Here is an 18,635-nt window from a genome sequence, read left to right on the forward strand (position 1 = left end):
TCATCTGGGGACAGACATTTCCTCGGCCTCACCCCTGCCCTGCTGTGATCTTGTGCTCAAGACAGCTCTAGTCTTTCATTTACAGAAAGGATGTAGAACCAAAACAATTCTTCATTGCATTGTAGGATGTTTAGCAGCATCTCTGACCTCTACCCAGTAGATGCCAGTAGCATCCCTCCCCGTTGTGATGATCCAAAATGTTTTTAGACTTCACTAAATGTCTCCTGGGACAGGGATTAAGGGAGCTTGAGGTGTCAAGGATGAGGTTAGGAGGTCTGTCTTGGGCAACTGTATATATGGTAGTGTCATTCACTCAGATGAGAAACACTGGTAAAAAAAAAACAGCATTTGGGGGAAATCTTGAGTTTTATTTTAGGCATGTTGAGTTTAGAGTGGCTTTGAGGTTTAGTCCAGAGATATAAATTTGGGTGAGTAGGTGGTAATTGAAGCTGTGAATGTGGATAAGATTGCCTAGGGAAAGAGGATAGAGAAGAAGGCCTAGGACCAAGCAGTGAGAAATTCTAACGGCTGGTTAGAGAAGGATGAGCTTGCAAAGGAGGCAGGGAAGGAGTGACAAGACAGGTAGGATAAAAACTGGGATGTCATAGATGGCAAAGAGAAATAGTATCACAAAAAGAAGAGAGTTATCAATAGTATAGAATACTGCTGAGAGTTGAAGAAGATGAGGACTTAAAACATGTTAGCTGTGTTTAGTAACATGGAGGTCAGTGTTTTTCAAACCTTTCTTTAGCACTTACTCATGCCCCTTTGACAAGGAAGGTGTGAAGTGCTCAGGCAGGAGTGTATGGAAACAAAACCAGGGCTGAAATCATTCACTTATTTATTCATTCAGGTATCATGTCATTCAGGTACAGCATTATCTACTTAGGTATCGGCCTGTGTGCCAGGAACTAGGCACTTTTTTCATAATAGAGAATGCTGAATCCAGAAATCTGATGGCTTTCTGTTTTTAGATGTTTTCTGGGTCATTTGTTAAGAAATGTAGAATTTTACTATCACATTGATTCAGAAATGATGTTCCTAACCCTTAGTCAAAAATTTTGCTAAGATTCATGGTGGGTGAAACTATTGCCCTTACTTCCCTCACTTCTGGTGGAAATTCATCCTGATGGAGCCAAGCCTATGAAAGAGAGATGAGTGTAGAAATACATACCCATAAAGACATAGGAATGTACTAGTTGTCTAGAACTGTAAATTGCCATTAGTTTGGACTCCATCTTTACAAATTTGTGATTATTACAGACTCTGGAGGAGTTGAAAGTCCTCTTCGGTTAATTATGGAAAAACAGCTTGTTAAGCAAATGCTAATGTAAGAAGATCACAATGTGGGTAGGCTTAACCTAGTCAAAGGAGGAAGGGTCTTCAAGTGTATTTACATATCAACAGTGGATATGTTAATTAGTGTGCATTTTTAATTCAGGTCAAATGACAGCACTGAGAGTAACAGGGATGCATTTCTCTAAAATACTTTCTTTGAGATTTTTCAAGTTCAATGTGAAGAGTCAGTAGTTGGGTGTGATTAGTCATTACCCAAGTCCAAGGTGCTCAAAAAAGGTTAGTGTTTTAGTGTCTCTGTCATTTGACAGTTAATATTATGAATAGTTGTGTCCACAGTCTTAGAACTCCTTCCATGACATTGTCCCTCCATACTGACACTTCTCTTTCCTGCAGGTGAGGAGTAAGAGGAGCAGGCTCCTGCACAGTGACTACATGAACATGACTCCCCGCCGCCCCGGGCCCACCCGCAAGCATTACCAGCCCTATGCCCCACCACGCGACTTCGCAGCCTATCGCTCCTGACACGGACGCCTATCCAGAAGCCAGCCGGCTGGCAGCCCCCATCTGCTCAATATCACTGCTCTGGATAGGAAATGACCGCCATCTCCAGCCGGCCACCTCAGGCCCCTGTTGGGCCACCAATGCCAATTTTTCTCGAGTGACTGGACCAAATATCAAGATCATTTTGAGACTCTGAAATGAAGTAAAAGAGATTTCCTGTGACAGGCCAAGTCTTACAGTGCCATGGCCCACATTCCAACTTACCATGTACTTAGTGACTTGACTGAGAAGTTAGGGTAGAAAACAAAAAGGGAGTGGATTCTGGGAGCCTCTTTCCTTTCTCACTCACCTGCACATCTCAGTCAAGCAAAGTGTGGTATCCACAGACATTTTAGTTGCAGAAGAAAGGCTAGGAAATCATTCCTTTTGGTTAAATGGGTGTTTAATCTTTTGGTTAGTGGGTTAAACGGGGTAAGTTAGACTAGGGGGAGGGATAGGAAGACATATTTAAAAACCATTAAAACACTGTCTCCCACTCATGAAATGAGCCACGTAGTTCCTATTTAATGCTGTTTTCCTTTAGTTTAGAAATACGTAGACATTGTCTTTTATGAATTCTGATCATATTTAGTCATTTTGACCAAATGAGGGATTTGGTCAAATGAGGGATTCCCTCAAAGCAATATCAGGTAAACCAAGTTGCTTTCCTCACTCCCTGTCATGAGACTTCAGTGTTAATGTTCACAATATACTTTCGAAAGAATAAAATAGTTCTCCTACATGAAGAAAGAATATGTCAGGAAATAAGGTCACTTTATGTCAAAATTATTTGAGTACTATGGGACCTGGCGCAGTGGCTCATGCTTGTAATCCCAGCACTTTGGGAGGCCGAGGTGGGCAGATCACTTGAGGTCAGGACCAGCCTGGTCAAGATGGTGAAACTCCGTCTGTACTAAAAATACAAAATTTAGCTTGGCCTGGTGGCAGGCACCTGTAATCCCAGCTGCCCAGGAGGCTGAGGCATGAGAATCACTTGAACCTGGCAGGCGGAGGTTGCAGTGAGCCGAGATAGTGCCACAGCTCTCCAGCCTGGGCGACAGAGTGAGACTCCATCTCAAACAACAACAACAACAACAACAACAACAACAACAACAACAACAACAAACCACAAAATTATTTGAGTACTATGAAGGATTATTTGTCTAACAGTTCATTCCAATCAGACCAGGTAGGAGGAGCTTTCCTGTTTCATAAGTTTCAGGGTTGCACAGTTGGTCTCTTTAATGTCGGTGTGGAGATCCAAAGTGGGTTGTGGAAAGAGCGTCCATAGGAGAAGTGAGAATACTGTGAAAAAGGGATGTTAGCATTCATTAGAGTATGAGGATGAGTCCCAAGAAGGTTCTTTGGAAGGAGGACGAATAGAATGGAGTAATGAAATTCTTGCCATGTGCTGAGGAGATAGCCAGCATTAGGTGACAATCTTCCAGAAGGTGTCAGGCAGAAGGTGCCCTGGTGAGAGCTCCTTTACAGGGACTTTATGTGGTTTAGGGCTCAGAGCTCCAAAACTCTGGGCTCAGCTGCTCCTATACCTTGGAGGTCCATTCACATGGGAAAGTATTTTGGAATGTGTCTTTTGAAGAGAGCATCAGAGTTCTTAAGGGGCTGGGTAAGGCCTGACCCTGAAATGACCATGGATATTTTTCTACCTACAGTTTGAGTCAACTAGAATATGCCTGGGGACCTTGAAGAATGGCCCTTCAGTGGCCCTCACCATTTGTTCATGCTTCAGTTAATTCAGGTGTTGAAGGAGCTTAGGTTTTTTTTTGTTTGTTTTGTTTTGTTTTTTTTTTTTTGAGACGGAGTCTCGCTCTGTCGCCCAGGCTGGAGTGCAGTGGCGCGATCTCGGCTCACTGCAAGCTCCGCCTCCCGGGTTCACGCCATTCTCCTGCCTCAGCCTCCCGAGTAGCTGGGACTACAGGCGCCCGCTACCACGCCCGGCTAATTTTTTGTATTTTTAGTAGAGACGGGGTTTCACCGTGTTAGCCAGGATGGTCTCGATCTCCTGACCTCGTGATCCGCCCGCCTCGGCCTCCCAAAGTGCTGGGATTACAGGCGTGAGCCACCGCGCCCGGCCAGGAGCTTAGGTTTTAGAGGCACGTAGACTTGGTTCAAGTCTCGTTAGTAGTTGAATAGCCTCAGGCAAGTCACTGCCCACCTAAGATGATGGTTCTTCAACTATAAAATGGAGATAATGGTTACAAATGTCTCTTCCTATAGTATAATCTCCATAAGGGCATGGCCCAAGTCTGTCTTTGTCTCTGCCTATCCCTGACATTTAGTAGCATGCCCGACATACAATGTTAGCTATTGGTATTGTTGCCATATAGATAAATTATGTATAAAAATTAAACTGGGCAATAGCCTAAGAAGGGGGGAATATTGTAACACAAATTTAAACCCACTACGCAGGGATGAGGTGCTATAATATGAGGACCTTTTAACTTCCATCATTTTCCTGTTTCTTGAAATAGTTTATCTTGTAATGAAATATAGGGCACCTCCCACTTTTATGTATAGAAAGAGGTCTTTTAATTTTTTTTAATGTGAGAAGGAAGGGAGGAGTAGGAATCTTGAGATTCCAGATCGAAAATACTGTACTTTGGTTGATTTTTAAGTGGGCTTCCATTCCATGAATTTAATCAGTCCCAAGAAGATCAAACTCAGCAATACTTGGGTGCTGAAGAACTGTTGGATTTACCCTGGCACGTGTGCCACTTGCCAGCTTCTTGGGCACACAGAGTTCTTCAATCCAAGTTATCAGATTGTATTTGAAAATGACAGAGCTGGAGAGTTTTTTGAAATGGTAGTGGCAAATAAATAAATACTTTTTTTTTAAATGGAAAGACTTGATCTATGGTAATAAATGATTTTGTTTTCTGACTGGAAAAATAGGCCTACTAAAGATGAATCACACTTGAGATGTTTCTTACTCACTCTGCACAGAAACAAAGAAGAAATGTTATATAGGGAAGTCCGTTTTCACTATTAGTATGAACCAAGAAATGGTTCAAAAACAGTGGTAGGAACAATGCTTTCATAGTTTCAGATATGGTAGTTATGAAGAAAACAATGTCATTTGCTGCTATTATTGTAAGAGTCTTATAATTAATGGTACTCCTATAATTTTTGATTGTGAGCTCACCTATTTGGGTTAAGCATGCCAATTTAAAGAGACCAAGTGTACATTATGTTCTATATATTCAGTGATAAAATTACTAAACTACTATATGTCTGCTTTAAATTTGTACTTTAATATTGTCTTTTGGTATTAAGAAAGATATGCTTTCAGAATAGATATGCTTCGCTTTGGCAATGAATTTGGATAGAACTTGCTATTTAAAAGAGGTGTGGGGTAAATCCTTGTATAAATCTCCAGTTTAGCCTTTTTTGAAAAAGCTAGACTTTCAAATACTAATTTCACTTCAAGCAGGGTACATTTCTGGTTTGTTTGCTTGACTTCAGTCACAATTTCTTATCAGACCAATGGCTGACCTCTTTGAGATGTCAGGCTAGGCTTACCTATGTGTTCTGTGTCATGTGAGTGCTGAGAAGTTTGACAGAGATCCAACTTCAGCCTTGACCCCATCAGTCCCTCAGGTTAACTAACTGAGCCACCGGTCCTCACGGCTATTTTAATGAGGGTATTGATGGTTAAACGGATGTCTCATCCCTTATCCCAGCCATTTGCACTGCCAGCTGGGAACTATACCAGACCTGGATACTGATCCCAAAGTGTTAAATTCAACTACATGCTGGAGATTAGAGATGGTGCCAATAAAGGACCCAGAACCAGGATCTTGATTGCTATAGACTTATTAATAATCCAGGTCAAAGAGAGTGACATACACTCTCTCAAGACCTGGGGTGAGGGAGTCTGTGTTATCTGCAAGGCCATTTGAGGCTCAGAAAGTCTCTCTTTCCTATAGACATATGCATACTTTCTGACATATAGGAATGTGTCAGGAATACTCAACCATCACAGGCATGTTCCTACCTCAGGGCCTTTACATGTCCTGTTTACTCTGTCTAGAATGTCCTTCTGTAGATGACCTGGCTTGCCTCGTCACCCTTCAGGTCCTTGCTCAAGTGTCATCTTCTCCCCTAAACTACCCCACACCCTGTCTGCTTTCCTTGCTTATTTTTCTCCATAGCATTTTACCATCTCTTACATTAGACATTTTTCTTATTTATTTGTGGTTTATAAGCTTAATGAGGCAAGTAACTTTGCTTTGTTTCTTGCTGTATCTCCAGTGCCCAGAGCAGTGCCTGGTATATAATAAATATTTATTGACTGAGTGAATGAGTTTTACATGGCCTTATGAATTAACGGTGAGTCTAAATGTTATAATCATACTTTGAGAGGGAGAAAGCCAGTTCTATTTTCTACTTTCCTCTTAAGAAGTTCAAAAATTCATTTTATTAAAAAAAAGGAGGTAAAATATATACACAGCCAAATCTAGTGAAAGAAAATCTGATGAATATAAGTTCATTTACGTTTCAGAAATTTTTGTGCAGTGAGGAAAACCAATACTGTCAGAAAAGTCATGCCAACTCAGCCACTGTCAGGAGTAAGTTGATTTTCCATTGAAGTCCCCAAATTCCCTCTTAATGGAGTATTGGCTATATCTTAAACATATCTTTAGTTTAAGACTTCTGAAAATGTTGTCTTTGTCTAAAATGTTAAAATCCCATCCTACTACTGACCTGCTACTCTTTTTTCTGGGGTGATTTTACCCCCAACAAATTCTATAAATGCCTTCTCTGGCTCTGATTCAAAAAGTGCTCACAAATGGAAATGCTGGGGACAGAAAATTTCAACTTCTTCACCTGTCATACTCATATCATAGCTGAACACTCTAATAGCACACACACACACACACACACACACACACACACCCCTATCATCTTCTGGGTAGGGGAAGGGAAAGGCGCTTGAACAACAGACACAAGAGCTGGTCTAATAATTCATGTAGCACCTTCTGTTTCCTTCGCTGAAATTTTACTCTGAAGGTGACTCAGAGTCAATTAAATCGGTGTGCAATGAGTTCATCTCTAAACTGATTCTTTTCTTTGGTGAAATGAAGCTTATTAAACTTAATAAAGGTAATTAAACTTGAAAAAGATGAGCTTATATGTCTCTTACTACTCCAAGAAAGACTGAACTCAGCTGGTTACTCATGGATAGTTCAATAAGACAAATCAAATCAATTGGAAAGGAACGAGATGGGTAAAAAAAAAAAAGTCAGCCATTAAATGAATCTGCTCAATAAGCACTCCTTTACCATGCTAATAAAAATAATGTAACCCAGTTCTGTAAGAAGGTTCTAGTACCTTGAAACTCAAGTTCAAAACAAAATAAAATGCAAACTTTGCTTCACCTAACACCTCCCACAACATTCTAGCTACCCAACTGGGTGAATATTGTAATTGCCCACAACCCCGAATTCACTTTTTCCCTCCAGTATGATAAAACAGATTGATTCCTTTTTAAAGCAATACCCTTTCTTCTCTCCCATCTTGTCGGGATCAGAGATAATGGATAGGTGAGAAAAAATTAAAGAAGCTTCTGGATCCATTGTAATGGGGACCTAACCATCACACTATGCAGCAGCAAATGGGATGGTCTGGAAAGCAGACCAGAACCTTGTCTGGTAACTTTGCTTCTAATGTCTGTTTGTGTTTCCTAAACTGAGGCCTAACTCTTGACTTTTTGACAGTGGTGCTCATAAGAAAGTTTGGGGCTGGGCACGGTCACTCATGCCTGTAATGTCAGCACTTTGGGAGGCTAATGCAGGAGGATCACTTGAGTCTAGGAGTTCAAGACCAGCTTGAACAACATAGGGAGACCTTGTCTGTATTAAAAAAAAAAAATTAGCCAGACGTGGTGGTGCAGGCCTGTAGTCCCAGCTACTTAGGAGGCTGAGGCTGCAGTGAACTGGGATCATACCCCTTCAGGAACACATGTGAATGGTGGGGCCTCTCAGCTTTCCCTGATTTGGCAACCCAGAAGAAATACGTGCTTTCTCTTTGAAGATTCACAGGATCCTAGCACTTAGAAACCTAGGCCACTGTCCAGAGCAGAAGGTCACACAATTTCTCAGAGTGACTTTTGTTCATTTCAGGGTGTTGACACTGGGCCCAACACTTGAAAATTGCTTGAGATGATAAATTGCTTGAGGTGATCAAAGAATATATCAGCTCTTCAAAGCTGACCTCATTCTTGGTGCAACTCTCAGGGCCAGAATGTGTGCTTCCCGAAGCTCATTTTCCTGTCTGATTTGCCTGTTGAAACTCTGTGAAAGACCCTTGAATGCTAGGAATTTGAAGGGACAAAAAGTTGAAGAAAGATGAATGGATTTCAGGGTGGAAGTGGACTGGATTTTACTCTCACTTCATCAGGCAGAGCTATCTCAATGATAAATTGAAACTCTCCTCTGGCTCCAAAGAACAAATCATGAGCTGGGTGGAAATGTCAGTTGAGAAGAAGAGCAGCAAACAGCTTTGTTTTCCTATAGTTGTGGTTTTACATGGTGATGATGACACACGAAGATGAAAATGTGCAGCATGAACTCCAGTTGTTATCTGAGTGAGCATCTCTGCCAACACTGAAGGATATGTGTGGGTGTCACCTGAAAACAAAGAGAAAGACAGAGAGAGAAAAAGAAGAAAAGGAGGCCCTGTTTCGGAAAGAAGAGCCAGTTAATCAAAGATCAACAGTGACAAGTGGCGCTGTTTATTTCATGAGCTTTATATGTGATTTCCTTCCCCTTGCTAATCTCGTCTGAATTTATTCTCTGGACTAAATATATTTGCATCTGGTGACTGAGGAAGGAGTGGAAAAGGTGACCTTGAATGGGCGTCGGGGTAGTTACCATAGTTATTTAGTCATTTCTTCAGTCTCTTGGGCACACACTTAGCTTCCCAAATGGAGGTTTCTGCTAACTTTTGAGAACCTGTGACATATTACACAGGGAAGACAAACTTCAGGTGGTTGTTGGGGACCCTCTTTTATCCCCAACCCTATGCAATGCTTGTTTCATTTGCTTTATGTTTCTCCTTCCTCTCTTCTACTTCATTCATTCTAGAACTAGTTAATGGGCATCTGCCCAGCACTAAGATGTGGGCTAGGTACAGGGATGTGGCAGTGTGCAGCACAGATATTACCTCCACACTTCCGAAGTGTAGAGTGTCTGCTTTGTATATTACTTCAGTTTTTTTTTCTTTTCCTGCCCCCTATATCCTGCTTCTAGGGGTAACCACTTAGTCTTGATTTTGGGACTTAGATCTTAATGTGGCTACTTGATAGCCTTTGTTGGTTTGCCTGAAATTGATTTCTTTGACATGTTCCTATTTAACATCTCTAACTCTTTCAATGTCGTAGATCAGGAATCAGCAAATTTTTTTCTGTTAAGGGCCAGATAGTAAATATTTTAGGCTTTGTGACTATACTGTCTCTTATAGATAATAAGTTTTGCCACTGTAGTGTGAAAGCAGCCATAAACAATATATAAACAAATAAGCATGGCTGCATTCCAATAAACCTTTATTTATGGATATTGATATGTGAAGTTCGTGTGATTTTCATGTCATGCAATATTACTTTTCCTTTGTTTTTTTCCCCCAACCATTTATAGATGGAAAATCCATTTTTAGTTCATGGGCTGTACAAAGGCAGGTAGTGGGCGGGACATGGCTTATGGGCTACGGTTTGCTGATCCTTGACTTAGATCTAAGCTGCAACCTCAGCTATAGGCTTATTTTTGAGTTCCAGCCACCTTCTACATTTTTAGGGCCAGAAGGAATTGGTTTGAATGTGTGTAAAGGCTTCTTGGGAGTGCTGAGAGTCAAGCATCTCTTTTGAAAGAAGGACATGGATCAATAAAGAAGAAGGAAGAGCTTCCATCTAAGGAAAGCCATTTGAGGTAGAAGAAATGGGAAGTTATAAGCAAAGGGAATGAGAAGCTGTTTCAGGAAGACAGAGTCTTCTGTATATTATTATTATTAATTTTGACAGAGTCTTGCTCTGTCACCCAGGCTGGAGTACAGTAGCATGATCTCAGCTCACTACATCCTCTGCCTCTCGGGTTCAAGCGATTCTCATGCCTCAGTCTCCTCAGTAGCTGGGATGATAGGCACACGCCACCACTCCCGGCTAATTTTTTTATATTTTATTTTTATTTTTATTTTTAGTAGAGATGGGGTTTCACCATGTTGGCCAGGCTGGTCTCGAACTCCTGGCCTCAAGTGATCCACCCACCACGGCCTCCCAAAGTGTTGGGATTACAGGCGTGAGCCACTGTGCCTGGCCTATATTATTGACGAAAGCCTAAACATCTTGGGAGCTCTTGTTACTCTTTTCTCAAGTCCTTTCTACTCTTTTCCCTCTTTTCTAGGCATCACATCCTTGTAATCTCCAAGGAAACAAATTTCTTTCTTTCTTTCTTTTTTTTTTTTTGAGACGGAGCCTCGATCTATCGCCCAGGCTGGAGTGCAGTGGCACTGTCTCCGCTCACTGCAAGCTCTGCCTCCTGGTTCACGCCATTCTCCTGCCTCAGCCTCCCGAGTAGATGGGACTACAGGCGTCTGCCACCCACCACCACGCCTGGCTAATTTTTTGTATTTTTAGTAGAGACAGGGTTTCACCGTGTTAGCCAGGATGGTCTCGATCTCCTGACCTCGTGATCCGCCCACCTTGGCCTCCCAAAGTGCTGGGATTATAGGCATGAGCCACCGCGCCCGGCCAGGAAACAAATGCACAGAAGGAAGGGGACAGAAAATGGTCTGTGTCCGATGTGATGAACAGGCTTGACTTCCCTGCTAATTCTTCCCTATGTAGTACATCCAAATCCAACTCTGGGTGGGTAGAGATCAGAAGCAGCTGTCTCAGAATTGGCCTCCTACTTTCTACCTTTCTCATGTTTCCAGTCTGCATTTGGCTGCCATTTATGAGTGGCCAAGAGTAACCCCTCATGAATCTACATTAAGGCTCAGCATTTCACAAGTAGCTGATGAAATCAGTATTACTCAGATCAGAAAGGCACCGACCTAACCCTTACCATCCCTTGCCCCCATTCCTCACTCCAGTCTTGTTATACCCAAGGTACAAATCGTTCCTGGAAGCAGCCCAGCATATGGGGGCACCCTAAGCCACACACCCAGTCACACCATCTGGGCAATTTAAAAATAGGGCCAAATGGAGCATTTAGACTGGTCTGTCCAGCCAAGATCAGGAAATTGCCTCTAAAAGGTCAGATGATTAAGATTATTGTACCAACAGTCTAGGATGTCAGTAATGAAAAAAAGCTTCTGGCAGAATGAATTCTCCTGACTTTACACATGGTGTTCCAGTTCTGAGTTGGGGTGAACAGCTTCGGGAAATCCCAAGATTTTTCTACTCCAGAAAATAGTGCTACTGTGTACATTTATGCACTGTGTGCCTTGCACAAAGGCCCCTAGTGAAGGGAATGAAGAGGGCTGAAATCTATTCAAGCTCCCCTTATCAAGCTCTGCACCTGCTTAATGAAGGAGAGGGCGCCTTCTCTAATGCCCGCATGTATGGGCTATTGAGGCCCTGATAGAATGCTAGCCTTTCTGCCATTTGGTTACTGAGCTTTATAGAAATTATATCCCCATTCTCAAAGCAGGAATTTTCTAGGATGAGTAATAGTTAAAACAAAATAAAACTACCCCTCCCCCACAAAATGGAATGGTTCTAAATATCACAAAAATTTATCTCCTCGGTCCCTTCTTTAGTCTTCCCTTCACCTTAGCTCTGCATGTTTTAATTTAGTTGGTTGGTTTTTCTTGACTTACACTGGGTGGGTATGTCTTTGGAGAGTAATGAGAGAAGAAACTTCCTAGTTCGTGTCCTAGTTTGGCTCTTAGAAGAAAAACAAAAAAAGGTTTTTGTGACCTGAGGAATACTAGGTGATATAGCTTGGATATTTGTCCTCTCCAAATCTCATTTTGAAATTTGATCCCCAGTGTTGGAGATGGGGTCTAGTGGGAGGTGTTTGGGTCTTGGGGGTGGATCCCTCATGAATGGCTTGGTGCCATTCGTATGGGATTGAGTGAGTTCTTGCTCTTAGTTTTGGGGAGATCTGGTTGTCAAAAAGAGTCTGGCATCCTATTCAGTGCCTCCCTTCTCCCCTGCCTATTTCTCTCTCTTTCTCACTCTCTCTTTCTCTCTCTCTATCTCTCACTTCCTGCCATGTGATCTTTACATACCAGCTCCCCTTCCCCCTTCTGCCATGACTGGAAGCTTCCTGAAGTCCCTGCTAGAAGCAGAATAGAGTGCTATACTTCTTGTACAGCCTGCAGAACTATGTTCCAAATAAACCTCTTTTTGTTATAAATTACCTAGCCTCAGGTATTCCTTTATAGCAATGCAAATGGACTAAGACACTGGGTTTGGGGTTAGTTTTGGGGATGTACCTAGAACCCTTCAGTTAAGGTAGTCTACTCTTATTTCTTAGTTATCAGTACATGAGGGGACCAGACTAAATAACCTCAGAGCTCATTCCTATAATTGTTTTCATACTCCATATTATAACTCTCCTAGAATTATCTTCCCATCATGAATACCATTGTTTTGGGTTTCTCCACTATCACATTTCTAAGTCTTACAGATATAAATATTTTATGTTTGAGATTTGTCAACCAGGATTATTTGAATAAATGTATAATTCTCTACAACTGTTAAGTTTACTAATTTATCAAAATTGTTTCCATCACTTTTTCTGGAGAAAATAATGAATTCTAAAGTTTAGTTTAAAGTTAAAATAATGAATTTTAAAGTTTAATGAAGTTTAAGGTTTAAAAAATGATGTAATTGTTTACTATGTAAACCATGTTCGCCAGGCTGGTCCCGAACTCCTGACCTCAAGTGATCTACTTGCCTCGGCCTCCAAAGTCCTGGGATTACAGGTGTGAGCCACCGTGCTCAGCCTCTCCTTGCTCTTTAAAAAGAGATGTTTGGAAACAAAGTTTCCTTTCTGCTATAGAATGTTATGTCTGCAAGCAGCATCTGATATAGCCTCTTTGCGACCAGGGGAGGAATTGGCCTGAGAACATGCTGAGGCAGGAAGAGCAGAAAGAGGGGAGGAACCTGGATCTTGGTGACATTATTGAGCTGCAGATTGAGCCGACTTGAATTCTCCTTGCTTCCTTCCTTCCTTCCTTCCTTCCTTCCTTCCTTCTTTCCTTCCTCCCTTCCTTCCTTCCAGTTCTTGTCATGTGAGACAGTAAATAACTTTATTGTTTAAGCCCTTTTGGGTTAGATTTTCTATTGCATGAAGTTTAAAGCATTCTGATAACTTCATGTTTATTGATGTGTATAAATACTAATATATTCTATTATTTGGGGGATACAAAGAATTTGACTCAATAGTATCTTGTTCTATTGACATGTTCAATTATTAATCGCTGATAACCCTGAATAACTAAATGTTATTACCACATTTAGGACAATATCCACGTCCACTGACATATGAAATTTGGGCAATTTGCTTCTTTGGGAAGCATTATAAATCACAGAACAGCAGAGGATACAAAGACCCCCACAAGAGATCATCAAGATTTTCTTCTTCCCTTCTTTTTGTCATACACATTGCTGAGAAGGAGCACCTCCAGGAAGGAACCAAATTATTTGTATTTTTCTTTTTGTTATTTTTAGTTTTGAGACCCGGTCTCACTCTGTCACCGAGGCCGGAGTGCAGTGGTACAGTGGCTCACTGCAACCTCTGCCTCCCAGGTTCAAGCAATTCTCCTGCATCAGCCTCCCAAGTAGCTGGGATTACAGGTGCCCACCAGCACGCCCAGCTAATTTTTGTATGTTTTCAGTAGAGATGGGGTTTCATCATGTGGCCGGGCTGGTCTCGAACTCCTGACCTCAAGTGATCTGCCCGCCTCAGCCTTCCAAAGTGCTGAGTTTACAGGCATGAGCCACCAAGTCCAGCCAATATTTGTATTTTGAATTAAAGTATGTATGTGAAAAATGAGAACACTGGCTCACTTCCTGGTAATATAAAATACAACATATCAGTAAAATCTTCCATGATTCTCCTAGTTCAGTGATCTCTTTCTTCCCCTGTGTTACCTAATGCTGGCCTAAACTCCAGCGGCCTGTAGAGGAGATTGGTTTTTGTAGTTGTAAAATAATATTTTAGGCTCGGTGTGGTACCTCATGCCTGTAATCCCAGTACTTTGGGAGGCCGAGGCGGGCAGATCACGAGGTCAGGAGATGGAGGCCAACATGGTGAAACCCTGTCTCTACTAAAAATACAAAAATTAGCTGGGCGTGATGGTGCATGCCTGTAATCCCAGCTACTTGGGAGGCTGAGGCAGGAGAATCGCTTGAACCTGGGAGGCAGAGGTTGCAGTGAGCCGAGATGGTGCCACTGCACTCCAGCCTGGGCAACAGAGCGAGACTCTGTCTCAAAAAAAAAAGTCACGTTTAAAAATTCAAAGTATACTTATATTTAACATTTTCTTCTAATGAAATATTATCATAAGACCAAAGTAGATGTACTGGGCCTGGATCTTCATCCTTTCAGTCTTTCTTTGATTCTGACAGTGGCACCTCCAGCAACATTGATCTTCTCCGGGGGCCCTGGGATAACGCATTAGCTTCTAGAATGGCTTGGGGATTTCCTGCTTGTGTCCTATGAAAAGGACACAAACTGGCCACACATGTGTTCAGTCTAGTGATGGGGACTGAGAAGGACAGAAAGAGATTTGACAGAGTTTTGACCTTAGCAATTTACTACTTGGTTGGGGAAATAACTCGTCATAAAGGTAGTATATACTAAGCTCTAATTAAATGATATACAATTCAAGTTCAGAGGTGAAAGACTATTGTGGACTGGAATTCCAATCTGGCCCTGAAAAGCAATACACAGCTTTTCAAACTTGTGGAAAATAGAATAGCTTTGAGAAGGAGTACTTGCATTTTTAATTTTTAGAAATATTGCCAATTTGCTTTGCACAGAGGTTATATTGATATACACTCCCATCAGTCACATATGAGAGAGCCTTTTACCCTATTTATTCTCATTAGCACAGTGTTAACATGTTTGATCTTTGCCAGTTTGATAGTTTGAAATGATATTTTATCATTGAGTTGATTTGTGTTTCATTTTTATGAATCAGATTCATCATCTTTTCATTTCTCATAAGAGTCATTTTTATTTTTTTTCTGTAAACTGTCTACTCATATCCTCTGCCCATTTTTTTTTCAGTTGTATTGTCAGCTTTTTAATGTAGAATCACTTCAAAGAAACTATTCCTTTGCTTGTAACTCCTTCATTTTAGAGATGAATAGATGTAAGAGGTAAGCTTATTGTTTCTTTGTTTATTCATCAGCTTTTATTAAGTATCCATTCCATGCCAGGCACTGCACTTGTCACAGGAATTAGATATAGATCCTGTCCTCAAGAAGCTCCCAGGCTATGGGAGACACAAAGCTTTTCACATGGTTTTCAGGTCTATAATAGAGCTATACATAGGGAGTTATTGTGGCTCAAAGGTGGGGCATCACCTAACCATGCAAGGAGTTGGGGAGGCTCAGGAAAGTATTTGTAGATGACAGCAGCTGAATCTTAAAGAACAAGGGAGGCTTAGGCAAGTGACGAAGCGGGGAATTACATTTCAGGTAGAGAGACTAACTTGTGCAAAAGCACAAGCACGGTGCCTTTGAGGAGTTCAGTGTGTGAATTCAGGGTGGCTGGAGAATAGGTTAAGTCCAAGAGAGTATAAGAGATGAGACCACCTCTATTAAGACAAACTCTTTATTCCTAGGAATTTGGGGCTTATCCCAAGGGCAAGGGAAAGCTAATAAAATATATAATTTAAAAAATTTGCTTAAAATTATTATTTATAATATATAACCTATAATCTTACATTGCAGAAAGCTATAAAATGAAAACTAAATGTCTTCCTCCTCCTTGTCCCCTGTCCCACAGTTCTATTTTTCAGAGGTTACCATTTTTTTTTAACAGTTTCCATTTACCTCCATAACTCTCAATATGTTTATCTCCCTGTTTCTTGATTTGTCAAACCGAACAGTATTTACAGACTCTCCACTATGAAGATGAAGAATTCAGCTCACTTCTACTAACTCCCACCCTTCCAATTTTTTGGAAGGTTTTAAGCACAAGAGGGACCTGATTAAATTTGCATTTTGGAAAGATTATTTTGCTAGCAATGTGAGGAGTGGTTCAACAGCTGTTGCAGTAAATCAAAGAACATAAGTTGGAGGGATGCATTAGTGGAAGGTACCTAGAGGACAGAAAGGTGAGGACTATTGGAAGACTAGAAGATAGAGGGAAGGAGAAGGTCACTCCTTGGTTTTATTTATTTATTTATTTTTGGAGATGGAGTCTTGCTCTGTCGCCCAGGCTGGAGTGCAGTGGCACGATCTCAGCTCACTGCAACCTCCGCCTCCTGGGTTAAAGCAATTCTCCTGCCTCAGCCTCCCAAGTAGCTGGGACTACAGGTGCCCGCCACCAGGTCCGGCTAATTTTTTTTGTATTTTTAGTAGAGACGGGGTTTCACCATGTTAGCCAGGATGGTCTCGATCTCCTGACCTCATGATCCACCTGCCTCAGCCTTCCAAAGTGGTGGGATAACAGGCGTGAGCCACCGTACCTGGCCACTCCCTGGTTTTAGACTGGTGCAGGTGGTACTTACACTCTCTGAGCTAGAGATGCAGGAGGAGAAATTAATTTTAGTAGGGGGCATGATGTTGAATTTCACTTTGGACATGTTGAATTTGGCGTGTTTGTGAGAATCCAGGTGGAGATGCCTTATGATGCAGCTGGACAACTAATAGAGTTGTGGCGGTCAGGAGTGAGCAGAGGCTAGGGAGATAGATCTATGAGCCAGCCGTCAATGTATAGTTTATTCATTTTCTCATTCATTTAATAAATAGTTATTGAATACCATCTAAGAGCTAAATGCTGGGTATAAAATAATGAGAGAAGAGACAAATTTCCTCACCTCATGGAGCTTTTAAGCTGGCGGAGGAGACAAACATTAACACAGAAACTCACAAATACATATGCAATTATGGACTGTGGTAGGTGCTACAAAAAAGAATACAGGCTTATGTGATAGAATAACAGCATGCACCAAATTTAGACTGGGGCCTGGGAGGGAAACAGATGGGCAGGCAAAGCTTCTTTATACCTAGATCTGCCAGGTGCAGAAGAGTTAAAGAAGCCATGTGCAGAGGACATTTTGAAGTGGAAGTCATGGTCAGGACCAGCCATAATCTTTGTGGAGCTTAGGATAAAGTCCAATCAACGGAGACCCACTAAATATCTAGACATCATCAATCAAGAGAGCTAAGTGTTATTACATATGTTCTATCCCCCTCTCTTGACAAATATATCTTTATGATGACAAATAGAAAAATACACGTAAAGTAAAACTGAAAGTTGGCAAAATATCAATGACAACCAAATTTAGTTATTATCGCACACGTCCGGGTCTTCTGTTATGGGTTGAGATGATTGTATGAGCAATAAAATTAAGACAGATACAATATTCAGTTTCTTGAACTGGGTGCTAATTACTATTCACTCTGCAAATTTTCTGAGCTATATATGTATGACTTGTGTACTTTTCTGTATTTACTATTCCATAGCAGAAAATTTAAAGGATTTATCAAATACTTACATCATAACATTTATTTATTTATTTATTTATTTTATTTTATTATTTTTTTTGAGACAGAGTCTTGCTCTGTTGCCCAGGCACAATCCCGGCTCACTGCAAGCTCTGCCTCCCAGGTTCACGCCATTCTCCTACCTCAGCCTCCCGAGTAGCTGGGACTACAGGCGCACGCCACCACGCCCAGCTAATTTTTTGTATTTTTAGTAGAGACGGGTTTTCACCATATTAGCCAGGATGATCTCGATCTCCTGACCTTGTGATCTGCCCGCTTCGGCCTCCCAAAGTGCTGGCATTACAGGCATGAGCCACCACGCCTGGCCTATTTTTCAGTTTTTTTGAGACAGAGTTTCATTCTTGTTGACCAGGCTGGAGTGCAGTGGCATGATCTCGGGTCACTGCAACCTCTGCCTCTTAGGTTCTAGCAATTATCCTGCCTCAGCCTCCCAAGTAGCTAGGATTATAGGCACCTGCCACCATGCCTGTCTAGTTTTGTACTTTTTAGTAAAGACAGGGTTTTGCTGTGTTGGCCAGGATGGTCTTGAACTCCTGACCTCAGGGGATCCACTCACCCACCTCGCCTTAGTCAGTTTGGACTGCCATAACAAATTACCCAAAGTGCTGGGATTACAGGCATGAGCCACTGTGCCTGGCCCATAAAATTTATTTTTCTTCCCTTTATTTCAGTATAAATAATGTGGTCTAATCAAGATTTTTCAAATAATTTGTGTATTATTGACTTAATACTATTATAAATTAAACAAGTTTTCTTTGTTCATTGTAGTTGTTAGTCTCAATTGAGATTGTGCCTTTATCTCAAACAACCAGAAAATAGTCTCTAGAGAAATTAGTTTCAGGATTATTTATAGGTGAATGTTTTCTTTCATATCCATGCCAATGGTTTTGTGTTTTGTTCTAATTTCTTTATGTTTTGTTGAAATGCTACTTTAGTTGCATTTTTTAACATGTATTTTTTTATTCAGAAAACTCATCCGCTCCAAAATAACAATTAAATTTCTTTTTAAAATAAAATATCCACATTTAGATTTGTTTCTTTTTGTAGTAATAAATAGTAAGTAACAATTCATATCAAATAACTGGAG

General features: G+C 41.2%; 1 protein-coding gene across 4 annotated transcripts in view; it reads left to right on the top strand.

Moving 5' to 3' along the window:
- Nucleotides 1–5,084, top strand: part of CD28 (CD28 molecule) — a 31,639-nt gene extending 26,555 nt beyond the window's left edge. The window contains exons 4-5 of one of the 4 annotated variants that reach the window (XR_010149831.1): nt 1,693–2,780; nt 3,755–5,084. Coding sequence is in view for 2 of the 4 variants with exons in the window: in XM_016950357.3 (XP_016805846.1) it covers nt 1,693–1,821 (129 nt within the window). In the remaining 2 variants the exon portion in view is untranslated. Of the gene's footprint in view, nt 1–1,692 lie in introns of all 4 variants that reach the window. The other 3 variants (XR_010149832.1, XM_016950357.3, XM_009444056.4) reach the window with 3 other exon arrangements.
- Nucleotides 5,085–18,635: the final 13,551 nt, after the last annotated feature.

The sequence above is a fragment of the Pan troglodytes genome, chromosome 13 (genome assembly GCF_028858775.2).
Source record: "Pan troglodytes isolate AG18354 chromosome 13, NHGRI_mPanTro3-v2.0_pri, whole genome shotgun sequence".
NCBI classification, from domain to species: domain Eukaryota; kingdom Metazoa; phylum Chordata; class Mammalia; order Primates; family Hominidae; genus Pan; species Pan troglodytes.